Below are 23,441 nucleotides of genomic sequence, written 5' to 3' on the forward strand. Positions count from 1 at the left end.
GTTTACATCCTGACTAAACTGATCTGGACTAGAGGAACAGGGTGCAGATACAGTGGTGGTGGGGGGAATCAGTGTTGGGATGAGGTTCCTGGGAAGAGGTGGCACCCTGAGCACACACGGGGATTGCTTTGCCTTCGATTGAGACGGACGGAGATTTCCTCCATTTTTATAGTAAGGAAGGAGAATCTGCAGGTGCAGGGTGGTTTGTAGAGGCTTGAATGGTGTATTTGTAGGAAAATTTTAATTACATGTTCAAACCTAGCATACTTGGAACAGAATTTGAATCTCTAAGAGTCTTAAGTCTAATGGGAGTGTTTTTAGAGGCAGTAAAATTATTTACTGTTTTGGTTAGTATTTCTAGGAGAAATTAAAGGAGTACCTTAGAATCCCAGTATTTCAGATCTGGAAAGGCTCTTTTGAGATCAACAAATGCCTCTTTTTGCTTAGAATACTGAAGCCCAGAGAAGAAATGCAGCTTGCCTCAGGCCATATGTGATGTACGTGTATATGTATCATTATGGCCTCTTGTTCCCAGTTAATATGTTTTTTCTACTTTTTTCTTTTTTTTTTTTTTTTTTTGCGGAACGCGGGCCCCTCACTGTTGTGGCCCCTCCCATTGCAAAGCACAGGCTCCGGACGCGCAGGCTCAGCGGTCATGGTGCACGGGCCCGGCCGCTCCGCGGCATGTGGGATCCTCCCAGACCGGGGCACGAATCCGTGTCCCCTGCATCAGCAGACAGACTCTCAACCACTGTGCCACCAGGGAAGCCCTGTTTTTTCTACTTTAATGTGCTGCCTTGTTTAATAGAAATCTTTGATTTAGGAATGTAAAACATTTTTACTTCAAAATTCATGTATAAAGGGAATTAGATTTAGAAATCTGAAATATTTGATTGGAATTCCCCTAATTAAAGAAAACTTCTGTTGGCAACCTAAATGTACATCAGTGGATGAGTGGATAAAGGTGTGGTATATATATATACAATGGAATATTACTCAGCCATAAAAAAGAATGAAATCTTGCCAGTGGCAACAACATGGATGGACCTAGAGGGTATTATGCTAAGTGAAATAAGTCAGAGGAAAGACTGATATCATATGATTTTCCTTGTATATGTGGAATCTAAAAAAATGAAACAAACCAATACACATAATGAAACAGAAACAGACTCATTCATGGATACAGTGAACAAACTGGTTCTGCCAGAGGGGGATGGGGGGGGAGTGGGCGAATTAGGTGAAGGGGATTAAGAGGTACAAGCCTCCAGTCATAAAATAAGTAAATCACAGGGATGTCATGTACAGCCTAGGGAAGGTAGTCGTAATATTGTAATAACTTTGTATGGTGATAGACAGTTACTAGAATTTTCCTGGTGATCATTTCGTAACATATGAGAGTATCAGGTCCCCACGTTGCACTCCTGAACTAATGTGACATTGTAAGTCAGTTATGCTTCAGTAAAAAACTTCCAATAGAACTAAGTTCGTTAGGTCACTGTTACGTGAGGAGCGGTATAGAATATTCCCAGTCCCGCCCCCAGTGCCCTCGTGGAGCCTTCCACTTGGAACGAGCGCAGAGAGGGCAGGAGTGGAGGCTGCCTTCTCCACGCAGCTCTCTCCAGTTCTTGCTCTCATCGCGGGAAGAGCAGGAAGGGGGATTTCTGCATCAGGTGTGAGGTTTAGCCCAATGACCTCTTGAAGATCCAGGTGGGAGCTCCTGAGCTATGACTGTATTGGGCACTCCCATCTTGGGGGAGGCAGTCCGGGCCTGGGGAAGCCTGTCCTTGCCCCCCTCCACGCTGGTGGGCCTCAGTGGGGTAGATGAGCTGGGTCAAGGAGGGTCAGTTGGAGCTGCTTGTAACAAACCCATCTGCCTCCTTCCCATCTCCCTCTGGCCCCTCTGTTTTCCCATTTGTCCTCACGAATATTCCACAGATCTCCTTAGTTGAAGATGGCTTTCATCTGTCTTGTGGCATGAGCTGCTTTGGGCTGATGCTGCGGTCCAGCTGACTCTCAGACTCACCTCTTTCCAGACTGAGAATCCCTGGGATGACCAATTACTCGGAATATTTTGGAGATGGTCTTGCTGCATTTTCGGGTGTAGGCACTATTTCAGGGATGTGATGTCAGGTTCTCGAGAACTTGACTGACTTCCAGCCGTTCTGTTTCAGGATGGTTGTCTCCATGTCCGGTACTGTATGTTCTATGCTGAATTCTTAGCTTATGACCAAGTATGAGAAGGAGACTTTTTACGCTTTTGTTTTTAAAGTGACAAGCTTTATCTTTCTACGAGCTGCTCGCAGGGCTCTTAAACTTATATAAGAATCCTATAGTGTAAATCTGTAGGTCTTTTGGATACTGTGAAAGGGAAAAACATCTTCCTGAGATTAAAAAAAAATCTTATTTATAAGTTATTTTGCTTGTGTTTGAGCCTAAATAACTACAGTTCATTTAGTATGTACTTTTCTGTGTGTCTTCATTTGTTCAGCATTTGTGAGACTTATTATAACGTGTAAATTTAAAACACACATATAGTGGGGTCATATCATATACACACCATTTTACAGCATACTTTGATAGATTGGGGCATTTCTATGCTAGTAAATAAATACAACTCTTCATTTAAAATAATAAGCTGCTGTTTGATATCACACTGTTTGGGGCACCTAATTTAATCATAGACATTTAGATTGCTCCCCGCCTTTTTTCCCTAGAAATGAAATTTCTGAGTCAAAAAATACATAAATATTTTAAATCATAATAAATATTGCCAAAGTACAGTCCAAAAAGCCGTTAGCATTTTATGTTCCCACAAAGTGTGTACCAGTGTGCCCTTTGTAATAATTTGATTTCTTCTGTTTTTCTCAGTCTTCTTACCAGTGCCTTATAACCCCCAAATCTACAAGTCTCATTGTGATATTGCACTTACATTGGGCGTTTGTTCATCATCTACCTGGGGGGGTCTTGGGCTCTTTTTGGGTGGGGCGTCTGAGCTCTAGGGAAGCTGTTCTTTACACAGTGACCTCTCCTTCCCTTGATTGCTGATAGAGTAGTTGTTAGTAGAAGGATCTGTTATTTTGTATGGCCCAAGGTTGAGAAGACTCCAGATGTTCACATTATGGTAACTCTTTCTGGACACCTTGGCTGAATGTTGAGATCTTTTCCAGCACCACAGTCTTAGCCTAATTCCTTTGCAGTGAGGATTGCTGCAGATTTGAATCATTTTTTCTGATTTTAGTTTTCCTTTTTTTTTTTTTCTCCATTTTCAATTTCCATAAGCCTTAAATCTTAGTCAGCACAGCCTTGTAGGGTTGTCTGGGAAGGAGCGCAGAGAATCACACTGTTGATGAGAAGCTAGATCCGGCAGCTTCCTCCTCTCTGTGCACAGCCGGGCGCAGGAGAGCCGCTTCTTAGTTCATAGTTGATAGCGGGGCTCCTCTTCCTGCTCGTTGCTTTCAGCTGTGAGAGGGTAGGATTCGTGTGCTTTTGCCATTTTCACTTTTGAGGCTTGGGAATGCATAAACTCATCCACCTGCCCGCTGGATTTCATGTCTTTGGTTTTACTATCCGTCCTCCTCTCTGCAGCCCCATTGTCCTGCCCTGCCTTGCGTTAAGCCATCATCCTCTTCACCTGGACCCCCAGACGGCTGTCCATGCTGCTAGCCCCGTCTCTCCTCGGTTCTGGTCTTCACACAATTACGGAGTGATGCGCGTGACGCGTGGATCTCATCACGCTGTTCTCCTGTGCGGTGGCGCCCTGTCTGCCTACACCAGTGCTGTTTTCACAGTGCTGGGGGTTTTCTGCAGGGCTCAGTACCTGGGCACTGGCTGGTCGGTGTGAAATTAGGTTCTCTTTGCAAACCTAAGCCGGTATCTTTACGCCAAACATGTCAAAGCTGGTACCTCTGCCTTGAGGACTCTGTGTAGGCTCTTGGGGCTTGGGAGTTTCTGGGTTGAGGAGGCACCTTATGCTGTCTAGCTTTGGGACTTGAAGAGAGGAAAGTTGGACCACTGCCCGGGCCAGAGTCTAATGTTGAAATGCCTGTTGCTAGATCACATCTTCTAACTTTTAATACTGCTTCTGTGAATTCTTTAAGCATACTTACGAAAATATCTTGAGGCTGAGCCTCTTTGTAGCTTCTGACACATATAGATTAGAAAAGCAAACTTGGCTAATACCGTTGTGGTCAAGTGGGGTACTTTTTGATCTCAGTGCTTTAAGAGAGTGTGACTCTGGCAACTAAATATTCTGCTCTTTTATAAGCCTCAGGGATAGTAGGGGTTTTTTTTTTTTGGTTCCTATTAAATGTTTAAACAGTTACAAATGGATTCTTTTAAAGATTCATTTATTATTTATTTTTCTTTTATGGCTGTGTCAGGTCTTTTGTTTTAATAGCAATAGTTTAATTAATTAATTGTTGGCTGTGTTGGCTCTTCATTGCTGCGAGTGGGGGCTACTCTTTGTTGCGGTGCGTGGGCTTCTCATGTGGTGGCTTCTCTTGTTGCAGAGCACGGGCTCTAGGCACACAGGCTTCAGTAGATGTGGTATACAGGCTCAGTAGTTGTGACTCGCGGGCTTAGTTGCTCCACAGCATGTGGGATCTTCCCGGACTAGGGCTCAAATCTGTGTCCAGGTTCTTAACCACTTAACATTCTTAACCACTGCGCCACCAGGGAAGTCCCCCTCTATGTATTTAAAATGATCTTTTCATTTATTTATTTGTTCATTGCCCATCTCCCTCTGACCAGAATTTAGGCTCCATGAGAGTCTGGAAACTTTCTGTCTCATTCACTGTCTTTTCCCAAGCACTTAGAACAGTGCCTGGCACACAGTAGGTGTTCATAAAGTATTGTCAAAAGAATCAAAGGGTTTTAAATACTGTTGTCACATTATACCCTTAAAGGGGAGGAGTAACATTGTAAAGTATGACAAGAGATGCAATTAGGACCAATGGATAAAAACCGGGCCAGGCGAATCTTACCTTTCTTGCAGGAGTTGCCCAGTGGAGCTGCCCTAAGCTGGATTGCTCTCTAGTTGAGGTAATACGAAATATGGACGTCATCATCTCACAGGTGATTAAGTTTTAAGTCAGGGCTAAATCTGTATGGGTAAATACCAATTAGCCATAGTTACCTTTTTAAATTAAGCTGCTTAACCTACAATATGGCAGATAAGAAGCCACCTCACGAAATTCAGTTGCTCACGAAATCCCTGTGGAACAGTCCCTCATTACCACCCACTGGACATTTTATAGCTTTATAAATTGAGGCACGGTGAGGTTAAATGGCTTGTTTGAGATTTGATGAATAGATGGGAGAGTTGAGAGAGGATGAAAGGTTTCCTGTTTCCTGTTTGTGGACCCATTCATCAGCCCAGCAGAATGTTTTCTTTTTAAATATTTATTTATTTATCTATTTGGCTGCGCCAGGTCTTAGTTGCAGCACACAGGATCTTTTTTAGTTGTAGCACGTGGAGTCCTTAGTTGTGGCACACGGGCTCTTAGTTGTGACATGTGGGATCTAGTTCCCTGACGAGGGATGGAACCCGGGCCCCCTGCATTGGGAGCGTGAAGCCTTAGCCATTGGACCACCAGGGAAGCCCCCAGCAGAATTTATCAGTGTTCTTATTTTTCAAAAGAGTTTACAAGAAGGGTGTTTGTCTCTGTTCCCACAGCATTTTGTAGAATCCTCTTAAAGTGCTTATCACTTTTCACTAGAAATATTTGCTTGAATTTTTCTGTCAGTGACCAACACTGTATTCTGTTTATATTTGTATCCTCAGGGCCCAAGCACTCAGGAAATATATATTGAATGACTGAATGAGAGCTGAAAAACCTGAGATTTGCTAAAGCCTGACCACAGCTAGGTTTTCCTTTAGCTGAGTTTCTAGTTTAAATTAATTTGGTCTCCAGTAGTGACTTCTAATTTTGACTTAGGTTGACCACAGTGTTATGAGTTATGTGTATATATTCTGAAAGTAAAGAGAATGAATGGTAGTTACTTGTGTTTGCCGTAGGGATCCATTTTTTTGTTTCAATGTTGTAAAATTTTTTGTCTTTAATAATCTTGATATCTGGGACTTCCCTGGTGGTGTAGTGGTTAAGACTCCGTGCTCCCAATGCAGGGGGCCTAGGTTCGATCCCTGGTCAGGGAACTAGATCCCATAGGCATGCCGCTACTAAGAGTTCCCATGCCACAGCTAAGGAGCCAGCGAGCTGCAACCAAGGAGCCCACCTGCCACAAGTAAAGAGCCCGCCTGCCACAACTAAGACCCAGTGCAACCAAATGAATAATAAATAAATAAATATTTTTTAAAAATCCTGTTATCTGCCCCTAAAACATAGATTTGAAAATTGTGGCTTATACTTAATGTAAGTGCACATGCTATAATACTCTGGGTTCTCTGGAACACATGAGAAGTAAAACTTAACTTGATAAAACCGTGTTTAAATGCTTAGAAAAAGATTTGACTGTAAAATGATTAAGTAGAAAAGTGAGTGATTTTGGATGTGACTTTCTGTCTGTGTTAAAGATATTTTGAATAATTACTAAGGATCTTTCACAGGGGAAAGGAAAGCATATTATGTTATATGAGTCAAGAATTTCCAGTTAGGTGAGAGAAAAAGTATAAGAAACTGCCCATTCTAGGAGCTAGTAGTCATCCATTTGAAACAAACTTTATGGCTTTTTTTTTGGCGGGGGGTAGATGTATGTTCTGTTACCTGCATCTAGAGAAAAAGTCGCTGATCTGTTTGTGGTAATTTGTTATAAAGCTTCTGATCTGAGTGAAGCCACGGTTTGTTTGGAGAATTTACTGCCCACAGCCTGTTAGACGCCTCTTGGAAAAACAGTTGTCATAACAGTAACTTAGACTCACCCCCAAAGAATTCAACAGATTATCTGGAAAGATTGCATCATCTTTAGCTAATGTGCTGTGTTCTGCTCATGTGATGCTGGTTAGTCTGCTGCTCTGAAAGGTGTGTAAGAGGACAGAGAAAACAGAGGCCAATTTTATATAGGTTACTATTCATACATTCCATGGTTACCAATAAGAGTGCTAAAAAGTCCCATTTGCCAGATCTAGAACTAGTACTTTCCTTAGCATGGACACACTGGCTGCTAACATAGCAGACTCTCACACTATCTGTCAGACACTGACTAAACAGTTTTATGTGGATTATTTTATTTAATCTTCACAGCAATCCTGTAATTATCACCATTTTACTTATGAGGAAGCTAAGATTGATTGATTTATTTATGGCTGCATTGGATCTTAGCTGCAGCACTTAGGCTCTTTGTTGTGGCGCAAGGGCTTCTTTCTAGTTGTGGCACGCAGGCTTAGTTGCCCCGTGGCATGTGGGATCTTCATTCCCCAACCAGGGATCGAACCTGCGTCCCCTGCATTGAAAGGCAGATTCTTAACCACTGGACCACCAGGGAAGTTCCGAAACTAAGATTTAGAAACTAAGCAACTTGACTAATTCATAGACAGAGCTGGCAGTTGAATTTGTTCAACTTGGAGCCCATGCTTACTTAGTCTGTGTTAGCATATTTCTTCCTTTGCTCTCTTCTGAGCCATCAAATTCAGTCTCAGCCACTGGATATCTTTTTCCTTTTGTTGGTTTACATGGAAAAATGGCCTTTTCTGTGTAGTTCCCTACGGAGAAGGTCACCTTTCATTTCTTCAGCAAATGTTTGTTGAGTGTCTCCTGCTGTGCACTGTGGATTGCGGTGCTGGACACAACGGTTCCTGCATGGAGTTTTCTCCAGCCTCCAACTCCATCTTTCCTCAGTGACACCTGTCATGACACCAGGATGTTTCTGAACTGTCCGGGGACTGCCTGCCCTCTGTCACCCTTCACATGCTCTCCTGCCTAGAGTACCTTAAACTGTAACTGCTTTGGTTCCTTAAATCAGTTTCACAAAGAGTTTGTCTTTCAGAGAAAAAGTATATAGCTTTGAGACTTTAACATTTTCCATTTTCAACAAAGCTTAAATAGAGGGGCTTCCCTGGTGGTGCAGTGGTTGAGAGTCCGCCTGCCAGTGCAGGGGACACAGGTTCGTGCCCCGGTCCGGGAAGATCCCACATGCCACGGAGCGGCTGGGCCCGTGAGCCATGGCTACTGAGCCTGCGTGTCTGGAGCCTGTGCTCTGCAACAGGAGAGGCCACAACAGTGAGAGGCCCGCGTACTGCAAAAAAAAAAAAAAAAAAAAAAAAGCTTAAATAGAGCTGGAAAAAAATGTGTATCATCCCAAACTCATAGAAAACTATATTCAGAGAAAAATTAGAACAAAATAGCTTTGGTATTAAAAAGCAAATTAGTATTGGTCTTAAGAAGTTAGGAAGGAAAGAGTAATAGACAACAAGGAAGTGGGAAAAAAGGAAATAGTGAGATAAAAAGTGAATTAAATAAAATAGAGAACATTATAAACAAAAAGGAAAAACTTAAAAGCTGGTTCCTTGTGAAGATCGATAAAATAAGTTACCTTCCCAAGGTAAGTCTACATTTAACACAATCCCATTGGACTTTTTTTTTAATTAACCAAAATGATTTTTAAATTTATTAAATCAGTAAACCTACATAACCTAAATGTCTCCCAGTGGGGGCTGATTTAATAAACTGGAGTGAATCCGTATAGTGGAATGACGTGCGATTGTAAACACAAGGAGGACATTCTCTGTCTTGATGTGGAATAAAGCGAGGTGCAGGACAGCTCATTTTTTGTATGTAAAAATGAAAGGGAGGAGTAAAAACATGAATTAACATTTCCTTTTTAAAAAGAAATTATTTATTTTTGGCTGTGTTGGGTCTTTGTTGCTGCACATGGACTTCCTCTAGTTGCGGCGAGCGGGGGCTACTCTTCATTGCAATGTGCGGGCTTCTCATTGCGGTGGCTTCTCTTGTTGTGGAGCACGGGCTCTAGGTGCGCGGGCTCAGTAGTTGTGGCACACGGGCTCAGTAGTTGTGGCTCGCAGGCTCTAGAGTGCAGGCTCAGTAGTTGTGGCGCACAGGCTTAGTTGCTCCACGGCACGTGGGATCTTCCCGGACCAGGGCTCGAACCTGTGTCCCCTGCATGGGCAGGCGGATTCTTAACCACTGCACCACCAGAGAAGCCCCAACATTTGCTTTTATATGCATAAAGAAATGCTGGGAAGAGGATACACTCTACATCAATAGCAGTGGCTACCTGTGATGGGGAGGGTGGGATAGTTAGGGACACGAGTTTAGTAAGAGAGGCTTTTCCCTGGATACATATATTTAAAAGTTTTTGAACCATGAGAACGCATTGGCTATTCACGAATTAATTCATGGGCTTCCCTGGTGGCGCGGTGGTTGAGAGTCCGCCTGCCGATGCAGGGGACATGGGTTCGTGCCCCGGTCCGGGAAGATCCCACATGCCGCGGAGCGGCTGGGCCCGTGAGCCATGCGCTGAGCCTGCGCGTCCGGAGCCTGTGCTCCGCAGTGGGAGAGGCCACAACAGTGAGAGGCCCGCGTACTGCAAAAAAAAAAAAAAAAAAAAATATTTTAAAGAATTTACATTTCATGTGTGTGGATGTGTGAATATTTGTCTTTAACATGTACATGTTATTGCTTTACCTGGATAATGATGTAAAGGACGTTTGGGAACATAAACACAGCAATTGTTACAGTGGATTAGGCATGAATTTTGTTTTTCTTTAAGGACGTGGGGGTTTTATTTTTGTAGCAAATATTTATTTTGAAGCAGAAACCTCCCTCCGGAGTAATAAGGTATTTTTTTAATTGGACTAAATGTTGATGACTGCGCATCACCTAGGCGAGTTCATTATTGGACTATATCAGGTATCGGATCACTCTGGCGACTGAAGTCACCCAGATGAACTTCGCTAACCTTTGGAGAGAACTCTTTGAAGAGTTGGAGAGGAGGTTAAGAGAAGAGCTGCTTGGAGAAATGATGGAACACAGTATTGGCTGCAGCTGCAAAGGATTAAGCTGTGAAATTGTAATTATGTTCATCTCTTCCTTTTAACGTTCTCTTCTTCCAGGTTGGTGGCACGAAGGCTGGCGTCGTCCGGTTTCTTGGGGAGACAGACTTCGCCAAGGGGGAGTGGTGTGGCGTGGAGTTGGATGAGCCTCTTGGGAAGAACGATGGGGCTGTCGCTGGAACAAGGTTTGTTTGCAGTTGGAATCTCGTCTCCCTCTTGCATGTGAAGGTGCTGAAGCCAGTCCCACCAACCGTGTGTAGGGAACGGACGTGAGTGTTTGGAAGAGCTGCCCTTTCGTTTCCTAAGGCTCATCTGCAGGTTTTTCCCCACCAGAATCGAGTCTTTCTTCTGACTGTCTGTTTTAGTAATATGTGCAGTGCGTCTGAGTAGATTCTGAGCAAGTATTTGGTTTATTTATCTATCTATTTTATTTGAAAAATTTATTAATTTTATTTATTTTTGGCTGTGTTAGGTCTTCGTTGCTGTGCGTGGGCTGTCCTAGTGGATCCTTAGCCACTGCACCACCAGGGAAGCCCTATCTATTTATTTTTAAGGCTTTTTTTTTTTTAGAGCAGTTTTAGGTTCACAGCAGAATTGAGAGAAAGGTACAGAGATATCCCTCCTCTACCCCCTGCCCCACACATGCACAGCCTCCCCCATTATCAACATCCTGCACCCAAGTGGTCCATTTATGACAGCTGGTGAACCTATATTGACACATCATTATCCCCCAAAGTCTGTAGTTTATATTACAGTTTATTCTTGGTATACATTCTATGGATTTGGACAAGTGTGTAATGACATGTTTCTACAATTATAGTATCATCTATAGTGTTTTCATTTTATTTTTCAAAATAGAAAGGAAATACTATGTCATCCTTTTGGCTGCTCTCCCTTTGATAGCAGTCAACGTCTGAATGAGTTTCTGGGCGTTGGAGGGTAGGGGGAGTGAGGAGAAGGAAGCTGCTTTTGTTAGGACGAGAACGCAAAATGTGTCTTTATATCTGGTGACAAGGATTCCATCCTGTGACAAGAGGACTGACGGCAAGCACACCTATTCCACTGTGAGGATAACCCCACGCTCACCTCACAGGGATAGGGTGGGAGTTGAGTCATGCAGACGAATGCAAGAGGCGTTTCCCACATTTCAGATGCTTTGAAGGCCTTGGGCACAGTTGTGGTCTCTGATGCATTATTGTTAGTAGTATAAAGTGTTGTAGTTAACATTTTACTTATAAAATGTTTACAGACTGATTATAAGCATATAGGTCTTATGTACCAAATACAATAATAATGCCTCGAGGAGATTAAAAAAATCTCTTGGTGCTGCAACGATTATGAAGCCATATCATTGATATCCTTCATATTAAGTTGTTATAATTCGCTAGAGTCGTGAGATCTCCAAGTGTCAGTACTACTCCACCTTTACTTGAGTGAATCTGCCAGAATTAGGTGCTTGTTTGATTTCTCTTGCCCTTTGTTTGGCAAGGTTTTATTAAGTGGGATCACTCCTCTGCTGTGTGTTTATCAGATAGTAGAAATACCTTCCCTTTGCGTAAAATCTTAGTAACAGATGAGTGATTCCATCTCTGTGTATCATACTGTTATTTCCTAGTGTGTTTTCTAAAACATTATTGTGGGGCTTTCCTGGTGGTGCAGTGGTTAAGAATCCGCCTGCCAATGCAGGTGACACAGGTTCGAGCCCTGGTCTGGGAAGATCCCACATGCTGCGGAGCAACTAAGCCCGTGAGCCACAGCTAGTGAGCCTGCGCTCTAGAGCCCGCGAGCCACAACTACTGAGCCCACACGCCACAGCTACTGAGCCTGCACTCTAGAGCCTGTGAGCCACAACTACTGAGCCCGTGTGCTGCAACTACTGAAGCCCACGTGCCTAGAGCCCTCGCTCTGCAACAAACGAAGACACCACAATGAGAAGCCCGCGCACTGCAACGAAAAGTAGCCCCTGGTCACCGCAACTAGAGAAAGCCTGCGCGCAGCAACGAAGACCCACTGCAGCCAAAAATAAATAAATAATTTTTAAAAATAATAAATTAAAAAAAAACTATTATTATGGTTATTTATCAGCTTGCACACCAGTGAGTGCCACGGGCTGGTGCACCACCCCAGCTGGTTGGTAAAATTCACAGCAAACCAGTCACGAGTTACGAGTCAGGAGAGCTTTTTGGTTATAGTTGTATTTCTTGTAATTAACTTGCTTCTTGTTACTGTTCCTGTTGTTGTCCCCTAAAGGTATTTTCAGTGTCAACCCAAATATGGCCTGTTTGCTCCTGTCCACAAAGTGACCAAGATTGGCTTCCCTTCCACCACACCAGCCAAAGCCAAGGCCGCTGCCGTGAGGCGGGTGATGGCGACCACACCCGCCAGCCTGACGCGCAGCCCTTCTGCCTCTTCTCTCAGCTCCATGAGCTCTGTGGCCTCCTCTGTAAGCAGCAAGCCCAGTCGGACAGGATTGGTAAGCCTCCTGCTGCGTGTTTCTGCGTCCCAGGCACTGTAAATGCCCCCCAACCCCACCCCGTCAGTGTGCCTGCTTTGCTTTAGGAGATGTTAAGTCTTCTCTTGCCCTTGTACTAAATGTTCTCTGTAGCTTGTGAATGTCCTTACAAATTTTGCAACAAAACAAAAACCTCTAGCAAGAATACAAGTTTGAAATAAAGAATTTTTTTAACAGCCCTTTTCAGGTTCCTTAGACTTTAAGATATAACAGTTCTTGGTGAATCTATAGTAACTACTACTTAGTCTAACATATGGGATGATTGAGTATTCTGAAATTATTTTGGCATCAGAAGGACAGGAGAATTGGAGGGATCCTTTTCCTCAAGGACCTGGGTCTCTTTCTCTTTGACATCAAACAATTTTAGGAACTACAGTCGTTTGAGAAAAGGCATGTTCTTAGAATTTTAGTGTTATGTTCATAGTCTAACCCGCTGAAAGCAGTTGGTTTGTGGAGTGTTCCTGACTCAGGCCAGAGGATGCAGAGGGGAACTTAGGGAACTTGAAAGGATGCTAGGAAAAGCCATGTTTTGTTTTGTCTCCATATCCCCCTTCCCCCACTCCCTCTTACTTTCTCCCTCTCTTTCCCATTTAGATCAGCAAGAGAAAATCATCAGAATCAAAATAGGCAGCATCTCATTCTGTTTGTTAATGTCATGCTTTTTTTTTTTAGCGTCAAAGCAATGACTTTTTGGCTTTGCTCCCTCCCACCCCCCACCCTTTAGTTTATTCACTGGAAGTGAGGCAAATACTGTTTAAATTTGAAGTGGCAGTATGAGGTTGTACCCCAGACTGAATTCAGGATCTTGCTTTATGACAATGAACGACAGACAGGAGTTAGAACGTGAAGTGTCATGATCGGGCAGTAAGGCTGCTGGCCCTTGATCTCGTTTTGCCTTCTCTCCATTGACCTTGGGCAGGGAAGGCAACAGCGGAAGCGTCTTTCTTTAAAGTAGGGGTTATGCTTCTCTGGACTTTGTTCCTCTTATGTTCAAGTAAAATAAATACCTGTTTGGACTATGTCATTTTGCATATAAAAGTCTGCATCTTCAACAGAAAAATTACAAATGGACTTATGAGAAAAGGTTGTCAAGAACTTTTTGAATGTTTGAGTGAAATGGATGAAGAAACCCCTCTGTTTGGATGAAGCCTTGTTCAGAGTGGGTCAGCAAACTCTAAAGTGGAAATCGAGTTTACTAATCCAGGAACAATTCCGTGAAAGTATCTACCCTGGATTAGGAATTATTTCTTGTGTAATTTTTACTACGTTGTAATTAAGTGTCCGTTTCTTTGGAGATGCCCAAGCGCCCCCGCTGCTCCCCCAACCAGTCCTCTTACTTTTTAGAACAGTTCTGATTCCTCTTAGTTCACCTCATTTTCTTTTGAAGAAAACTAGCAAAAGAGAAATGAGTCTCCTTGCCTTGTAAAACAGCTTGTTTTTGTACCTCTTTATTTAGAGTGGCTATAGTTTTTAAACCAAAAATCACCATAAAAGAATATACCAAAAATACAGAGTAATTGAAAGCGTGACTTCTTAAAAAAAGTGGGGACATTCCTTAATGCACAGCGATCTTCTGAAAGAATTGAGTACAGAGGTGCCCAGCCTTTCTGGTTCCACAGAACCTTTAGCCTCAGTTATTTTTTCACAGTGCCCGTAGGCCTAAAGAAATAGCTAACAGTTCTGTTTATTAAGTAGTTAGGTCCAAACAACTTAATATTTATGTCCTAACAATTCAATAGCTCTTCAAAAAAAAAAAAAGGTTCACATTAATTGAAAGGAAAAAGAATATTTTTAATTCATTCTTGAATAACCACAGTGAACTAGTATTAGGTTGCACGCTCTTCTTGGGCACTGCATATCCTGTCAGACCTTGGACTCTTGCTGGACACTGCCGCCCTCACTTCCTGTGCCACATTGGTTTTTGCACAGTACTTGCTTTTGGTCTGGCAGTAGCCAAAACCCGGCTTCGGAAAGACATGACGTTATGGAAAGGAATGTAGTACAATCCAAGGTTGAAACTGAATCCCCTCCAGCTAGCAGTTTGCATGGTATCCAGCGGGTGTCGCTCTGTTTCCTTGTGTTGCCCTGTGAGTTTGCTGCAGTACCCTGGGGTGTACCTCTGCGCGGGGTTTGGGAACCTCAGATTTAGTGTGTTCAGGAAGAAACGTTAGTACGAGAAAGTATCACCACATAGTAAAATTGGAAGATCAAGGTCAGATGGTTAAAAGAGAGACTAGGAATTCCCCGCCCCCCCATATACTTAAGTAATTCAAGAAATCTCACTAAATAGAAACAGCGAAGGACAGTTTGGGTGTACTTTACTCTCATAGCTGTCAAACTGCCTAACTCTGAACTGACGGCAGATCCTCACTGTCAGGCTGCGTCCTGGCCGGGGGCTCAGCTAGACGGAGGACGAGGAGAGCCTTCAAGCAGCAAGCGAGGCTTTGACTGCAGAGGGTGAAGTCGAGCGGCGTCGACCCGGAGCCAGTGATTGCCAAGTAAATGGCCGTGGACAGACGCTCGCCAAGGGATGTGGCCTCTTCTGGACCACCTCCCAGCCCCCGGAGCCCAGCTTGGAAGAGTGTTACTCAGCTTGCCCACATTACGTATGCACATTTAATGGAAGGTTATGTCCTCTGTGTTTTTACATGACGATTAGCCATCTTGAGGAGGTATCGGGTGTGTGAAGCAGCAAAGATGAACGGGTGACAGCGCTGAAACGTTTTCTCCACGCCTCAGCCCACCACTCTTCCCCCCTCCCCTCTTGTTCCCCCCCCTTCCCTCTCCAGTCCCCATTTTTTCTCCCTCCTTCCTTCCCCTGTTTCTCTTTCTCCACAGGTTTATCTCCCCCCCTTTTCTCTCTCCCATACCCTTTTTCCTCCTTTCTCTTACGTGTACTTGCACTCTCATTCACCCACTCACATATGCTTTTGAAGGCACGTACAGGTTTCCTTTTAATCTTGTGTCTTTATAAGTCTTTCTGGTGACTGGGATTCAGGTCCTCATGGCTGGATTCCTGGGTGAAATCACCTCTGCCTTTCATCTTGAAAGAAAGATGAAGAAAATCCTGACAGAGATCCAGCTACGTAATCAATTGAAAGAAGGTTTGTGACTCCAAGCGTGACCTCTTGGTCACGTAATGGTATTTAGAAGCTTGAGAAGTTGAAAAACAGGTCTAATCCCGAACTCTAAGGATCAAAAGATTGGCCAGACTGTCATAACAAGAAGATAACTATTCATGAAGCTCAGGCCGAAACGGAGTCTAGAGAAGCTTGTTACCTGGGTTCTGAGGAATTTTTTAGATTCCTACCCGGCCCCGTCAGCCGAGCTCAGGGCACCTTTGCTTTTGAGCCACTTCTTCTAAACATCTTCCCGGTTGTTCCATGGCTTCTTTACATTGCTGGGTTCTTTGTGAAATTGGCAGACAGGAGGCACACGCTGTCTTGTTTCCTCGATGAAAAGCCTTTCCTAAGCCTCGGCAAGCCTGCGAGCTGGGGCAGTGCTTTTGCTTTGCTGAGGAGACACCTGCCTGCATGCATCGCTCCCTCCTTGCATCCCTGATAGCATCATCGCCCTTCACTTCTTTAACTTTCCTTTGCAGTTGACCGAAACCTCCTCCCGTTACGCCAGGAAGATCTCCGGCACCACTGCCCTCCAGGAGGCCCTGAAGGAGAAGCAGCAGCACATTGAGCAGCTGCTGGCTGAACGGGATCTAGAGAGGGCGGAGGTGGCCAAGGCCACGAGCCACGTGGGGGAGATAGAGCAGGAGCTAGCTCTGGCCCGGGACGGACACGACCAGGTGAAGTCTGGCACTGACCTTGTTGCAGAGATGGTGACAGGTTCTAAGCTGATCTTGTTGCAGAGACTGTGATGGTTTCTAAATTGAGGGAGGAGGTTGAACAGTGTACTTGGTGCTTGGAGCCGGGGAGCTGGTCTCGAGCGCACTGGAAAGGAGCATAGATGTCTTTGCTGGGCTTGTTTGAAAGCTGTGCCCTGGGGTACCAGTTTGCATCATCATAAAGATGAAGTTCTGTTCTTCTCGAGTCTGTTGCACTCTTTTGGTCTTTACGTCCAGGTCTCTTGGCCTGTCTGTGTCAGGTGAGCGTGTGTACTAGGACCTTACCAGTGGCGACGGCTCCTGTTTTGTACATTATGCTTTGTACGAGTTTCAGCTCAAAAAAGATGAGCGTTGTTTTAACATTGCCCCCTTATTTCTTTAATGGTGTGGTTTTTCATCATCTAGCTCCCAGGAGTGCTGCCGAGAATAACCTATCATAAGAGATCATAGAAAGCATTTTAATGCGAAAAGGTTTTTTGAGTAATGCCGACCCACAGTGGTACCATTTAGCCGTAGCTCTTTGGAGGCATCCCTGGGCATGCATCTGGGTCAGAAGGACGCCACTCACCGACACCCTTGCCTTCCCCAGCATGTCCTGGAATTGGAGGCCAAGATGGACCAGCTGCGAGCAATGGTGGAAGCTGCTGACAGGGAGAAGGTGGAGCTTCTCAACCAACTTGAAGAGGAGAGAAGGTGATCCTGAACTGTTCTCCTTTTAAACAGCCTTCGGGAGAACTCCCCCATCAACAGCCTTGTTGGTGTCAAACCCTTAGAACCAAAGGACTCTCTGTGTGTTCAGTGGAGATTGAACTCCTCGTGCTGTGTGAGGAGGGTTTGCTTTGATTTGACTTTTTTGAGAAGTTTGGAACCAGCTAAATGTGCCCTGATTAATTTAACAACTATTTATTGAGCACCTACTGTGTGCCAGACATCCTCTAGAGGATGGCCTGAGTCAGTTAATTCAAACCCAGCTTCTACCTAGAGCCACTCCTGGAAAAAGGATTTTCTAGGCCCAGTTACCTGGCATTTATGAAACGCCTTCTGCACATCTAATGAAATCGTATTGTGTCTGGGGGGTGACAGAGGGGCCCTGACCTCAGGAAACTCATTACCTTTATAGGAAAACAAAACTCTCAATTAGAGAATTATCCAGGTCAGGATGAAATCAGGTGCTAAACTGTGTGAGACAGAGAAAGCAAGTTTGATTCTTATAAAAGGTCTTTTGAGACCATTAGCGAACAAGATCTCTGGGAAAGGTGTCTGCGTGGAAACGATTTGACTGTCTCTGGGCTATGGGACGTTGTTTGTCCTCGGTTGCACTTAATGCCATCTCCTGTCATTTCTGATCGCAGCGATGTAATGCAGAGCTCTTTAGGATGGTCACGAGCACTACTGTGCTGGGGGATACAGGGGGATAGTAACAGTGCCTTACTAGGGAAATGGCTGTCCCACTGGAGAGAGAAGCACTATACACAGGAAGTTCTCCTTGCATCCTAAAAATGGCTACGAGTGAACGAGACATAGTGACAGGCCCTTCTGAAGGCCAAGGCATCTGTACCACTTGCTTCTGTTTTGTTTTTTTTTTTGCGGTACGCGGGCCTCTCACTGTTGTGGTCTCTCCCGTTGCGGAGCACAGGCTCTGGACGCGCAGGCTCAGCGGCCCATGGCTCACGGGCCCAGCCACTCCGCGGCATGTGGGATCTTCCCGGACCGGGGCACGAACCCACGTCCCCTGCTGGCAGGCGGACTCTCAACCGCTGCACCACCAGGGAAGCCCTGCTTCTGTTTTTAAACCAGCTGTTGCTCTGCTGACTTCTGGGCAGTAGAAATGTCCCCCAGCTCTCCAGTAAGCTTGAGGGCTTTAACCTATGATTGTATTTCTGACTTAACCAAGTAGAATTTTTTTATTCTTAATTTTGTTAGAAATGCTAGTGAATTTGAAAGATTTTTTTTTTTTTTTTGCATGTAGATTTGTCCTCCTTTTCTTCCTTCTCTTACATCCAATTTTGTAAAGATTCACAATGTGGGTGTTACCCAGATTTTGTAGATCTTCCTAGTATCATATTTCATTGACTTTGTGATGGCATTAATTGAAACCCACGTGCCATATCAGAGATTTTTAAATGTGAAAAAGAAATGTGCATTTTAGAAGCAAAGAAACGGGATCCTTGATTGCCTCTCCCCCAAATTATTCACAGCCTTATTCTCCCCTCTTGGAACAGGTACTCGTGTTGTCCTGGGGATCTCTGCATGGGTAGCATCTCTGCTAACCTCACGCTAGAATGCCTGATGTGGGGTGGTATAAAGAGGGATTTGTTTTCTGTACCATTTTCCCCTATGTTCTGTTATTGGAAAGTAGAAATTATAGACTTCCATTCTCAAACCGGTTTCTGTGGTAATCAAACGTTTTCCTTTCAGGCTGATCTTGTCTTTTTTTGTTTTTTTTTCTTTTTTCTGGGAGGAGGGGGTGGAGGAGGAGAAGAGATCTTGCCTTGATTAGATCCATTTCTGGCGGCTGTGATCTGGGGAACCAGTTGCTTTATCTCAACTCTACCTCATCCCTTCTGGAATCCATACCTGGATAAAACTTTAGAGTTTCCCTATAAACTAGAGGCTTAAAGATGCATTTCTTTATTTTCTGTGTCTCTAAGGCATTTCTTTCCATCATCATCTGCTACCTTCATCAGGACATTGATTATATATATATAATTTTGGGATAAGGCAGAGGTGTTTCTTAGTTACTTTCTTACGTGTTTTGTTTTGATTTTATTCCACAGGAAGGTTGAGGACCTTCAGTTCCGGGTTGAAGAAGAATCAATTACTAAGGGCGATCTTGAGGTAAAACCCCACCAGCTCTCTAAAGCCTTTATGGGTACAGTATTCAGAAATACGGATAAAATCGTTGTGGTCAGAACAGGCAGCAGAGGGGGGCGGCAGGAACCCCGGCCTCTGGCCTGCGGGCTGTGGATGCCCTCGAGCCTGTCACTGTGCCGTCCCAACTCCAGTGGCCGAGTAAAATTTTTACTACCCTTTTCTCATGCTTCAGAATTCAAAACCTTGAATTGGAGTTAATCAAGTCATAAATCTGGCAGTGTGTCCTATGTGAGACTCTACACCTTCCTCCGATGATCAGAAATGGCATTTTAAAGAACATTTTTTATTTCGTCATGATAGTTCAGAACAATCTCAGCTTTGCTTTTCAGTTGAGCAGGATAAATCCTTTATAACCCTATAGACAATAAATGTATGTTCGAGTAATTGGTTTTTTTTTTTTTTTTGCGGTACGCGGGCCTCTCACTGTTGTGGCCTCTCCCGTTGCGGAGCACAGGCTCCGGACGTGCAGGCTCAGCGGCCATGGCTCACGAGCGCAGCCGCTCTGCGGCACGTGGGATCCTCCCGGACCAGGGCACGAACCCGTGTCCCCTGCATCGGCAGGCGGACTCTCAACCACTGCGCCACCAGGGAAGCCCTGATTTTTTTTTTTTTCTAGTCATTACCAGAAAAAGAACAATTTTATTTCAACTTCTTTATTCCATGGCGTATTTTAAATTCACAGAGATTTTCCTTTAGCATCAAGTTTCTCTCTCTTAACAGTCATTCGTATTAGTTTTTTAATAAGACACCAAAATTAAATGGTTCTGATGCTTTTCAAACCACTGCTAGATGTATGACAAATATAAAGTTAAAATTTTTCAGATTTGCAGATTTTTGGTACTTTAAGCCGTAATATTTTAGTAGAAGTTTCACTTGTCTGTGCAGTTCTCAGAATACACATTTTTGCTACTGTTGCAATTTTAGTCTCTTGATTGCCCACACCATGCTTCAATTTCAAGAGCCCTTCCAAATAAGACTGATTTCTTTGGGAATAAATGTATCTTTACAGTCAATGAAGAATAAGGGAAACGTATTCTGAGTTCTAGCTTTATAAGGCCCAGAATTTATTGGATTATTAGTAATTTGATGGGTATCTTCCTCCCTCATTTCATGTAGAGTCGCAGTCCTTTAGCTGACTTTTGTGTTGTTCTCATCCATTTAAAAACACCCCAAAATCTCATTAGAAGTTTCATATCATCATCTAATTCATGTCAAATACAGCCTATGATGTTTTGAGGAGGAGCAGTTAAAATATTTACATCAGCACTAGGCTAGGATAGTCTGTCTGGTAAACTTGTAATTAATCAGTTATTTTGAAACCCTAACACATATTGAAACTTTAGTTGAATCTCTCTTTTGTTGTTAATTATTTTATTTTTTTACTGATAGCAAAAGAGCCAGATTTCTGAAGATCCTGAGAATGTAAGAGGGCACTTAACTGTGTGGATATTTCCCTTGTTAACACAGATTGATTACAGATTAAAATGCTTATTGATGTACTCAAATACTAACTGCATAATCTGATCTTGAGACATCGTCCTTAATATTTCTGTGCATGTGGGCTTTCAAAGCAGTTACATTTGAATCCTGAAGAAATTGTATGTAATGACTAAGTTCTGTAAACCCATTTGTTTAACACACAGGCACACGTTTCTTTAAAGAATTTCGGCAAAAAGAAAGAAAAGAATTTTGTATGGGGCCCGGCCTTCTTCCCTTAATTCATAATGCCTTCTAGTTTTAATAGAATTATTACAAAATAGAAGATACCTGACTGAAACATAAAACATATTAGATGAAGTTGTTACAGAAATTTTGGGGGAAAGTTTCCCCAAGTTTAATTTATTCCCATAAAAATAAAGGAATGGAGTCCCAGACTGATTGCCTTTTGTGTGAGCTCCCACTGCTGGCCAATGGCTGCCAGTGCAGCTGACGAGAAATTCAAACTTCAGTTTGTTGGGGCCGTGTTTTCCCTAGTTTGAGGCTAGAGGCAGGCATTCTTCAGTGAAGACGTTGTGTATTTTAAATTTATTATTCTTGAAGAGAGATTTTTCTAGTAGCAGTGCCACTAGGCACGGAGGTGTATTTTTTTTCCTTCCTCCCTCTGTTTAGGATCAAACACCCAATTCCGATCGTACCAGAGTGGCCTCAAAAGCACGGCTTCTCGGCGTACCCTGCCAGCTGAGATGCCAGTTGAAAAAAACCTAAAAACTTCTTCCTTTGAGGTACCACCACAAGAGAACAAGATTAAAACAGAATTTTTCTTCCCACCACCTCCCGGCAGCTGAACTAGACAACTCGAGACTGAACTTTTTAAAAAGCCTCCGTTCTGAAGGTCTCCTTTTTGTGAAAGCTCCTTCAGTGATCTGGGTCTCTTCTCTGCTTCCAAAACAGGCTCCTGCTACCTCCGGAGCCAGTCTGCATGGGACTCCTTCCCGCCTCTCCTGTGCGCTTCTCGCGGAGCCTTGGCTTTCTCTCTCAATCCCCTGACCCAGGGCTCTCCTCTTGGGATACTCTGTCCTATTCTAAGAAAGGAATAATTTTAATGGGAGGGTTGTCCTGTTCAGCATAACGTTTTTACCACATACCGTGGAAGGGAAGCGGATCACTAGCTTCCTTGCTGGTAGTTGACCAAGTACAGCTGTGGAGCCCAGATCATTCGTGTGCACTCTCACCAGTCAGGAGGCACCTGGAGGATCTCGGAATGGGGAGAAGATCACATTCAGTGGGTACTTGCTTTTTATCTGGAAGTAGTGACCTTTCACCCAGAGGACACTGAACTCAGTGTCAAGGGAAGAAAGGTTCTGTTTTGGTTTCTTCCTGTTAATTTTGGATTTCTGTTCTTGAGGCTGTGACCCCAACTGTGTAGATCTGGATTAGATTCTTTTCTTGTAAAAGCAGGTAACTTGAACAACCTCTGTCTAAGGTACATATGGACGAAGGGGACTACCCAGACAATTAGGTTTTGAATTTTATTTCATTATTTTTCTTGAATGTAAAGAGCTGAAGCAGGTGAAGAATTTTTACAAAAAAAAAAATTATTTACTTTTTAAATATTCTATGATGGTTTTTTTATACCTGGTTCACAAGCAAACTGACCTCTTGAATGCACTGAATCCCCAGAGTACCACTGGAGTGAGCAAAGATGTTTATAATGTAAAACATTCCACCTTAAGCTTTGCACTCCTTTCTGTCAGTTTAGAGTTTGTTGTCATTTCCTTGTTGCCCTTAATTGTCCAGACTGATAGATCCTACGGGTTGGAACCACAAAATAACTAGAAGCTGCTGGGAGCAGCTCTGTCAACAGGTTTTATCAGTTGATTATGTTGATAACCTCTTGGATGGGAGAGGTGAGCGGGGAAAGAGGTCCGTTCAGACTGATCTAGGTTATTTCAAATTGATTAAGATTCTGATGCACTTAAGCCTGTTAGAAAGAGGTCGCCCTCTGGCTCCTCCATCAGCTTCCATGTAAGTAAGTGATGATGGGCAGTCTGAGGTTTGGAAACATGTGAAGACCTTACCGGCTCCTTTTGCATGGAGTTGAAACTCATGCCTTTCTGTTGAGTCACTGTTTCTTACCTCTGAACTGAGAAGAATGAGTTGTCTTAGGATCAAGATTATGAGCCCCTTACCAGTTGCAGTTCAACTTTGCTCCTGCTTTGAACCTTAGGGATGGAGGCCCTCAAGCACAATTATTACTGAATTTTCTCTTTTAAATCTGATCCCCACCCCCCACCCCCCGCTTTGTTTTCTGGCAACAGTCTTTGGAAAGTCCACCCTTGGAAGGAAATGAGAGCTTTAGTGACTCCTCACCTGTTATATACGGGAATGTTGCTGAGAATCTCAGACCCTTCTCACTCATCTCAGCAAAAAGGCCACTGGTGTGATTTCCTTAGCTCTAGGTCCTAGATTTCCTTCGTTAGGTTTAATACTTGACCCTTGCTCACGTCAAATTGTACGCCAAAGTGCAAAGATCTGCTCTAGGGACTAACTGAACACTTAGAGACTTATGACGTTATCTTTTCCATATTTGGGTGATAGTGATCATTTTGAGGGTCAATTCACTTTTTAAGTCACGAGTCAGTTACATACACATTAATGTCAAGTAGCTGTTGTGGGGAGGAGGGAAAATGATAGATTAGGGGAATATTAACTATTCTAATTTGTGCTGATAAACTTCACTTATCAATATAACATATTTGGCTGCATGCATCTGACACCTTTCACCTTGCCTCATGTGTTTTCCATTTTTT

General features: G+C 43.6%; 1 protein-coding gene across 1 annotated transcript in view; it reads left to right on the forward strand.

Annotated features, from left to right (window-relative positions):
• Positions 1-23,441, forward strand: part of CLIP1 (CAP-Gly domain containing linker protein 1) — a 119,360-nt gene that overhangs the window by 40,299 nt on the left and 55,620 nt on the right. The window contains 5 exon segments of the mRNA XM_082667142.1: positions 10,028-10,152; positions 12,218-12,440; positions 16,081-16,278; positions 16,907-17,010; positions 19,095-19,155. Of these exon segments, the coding sequence (XP_082523268.1) occupies positions 10,028-10,152; positions 12,218-12,440; positions 16,081-16,278; positions 16,907-17,010; positions 19,095-19,155 (711 nt within the window).

The sequence above is a fragment of the Grampus griseus genome, assembly GCF_964374135.1.
Source record: "Grampus griseus genome assembly, chromosome: 12".
In the NCBI taxonomy this organism is placed as follows: domain Eukaryota; kingdom Metazoa; phylum Chordata; class Mammalia; order Artiodactyla; family Delphinidae; genus Grampus; species Grampus griseus.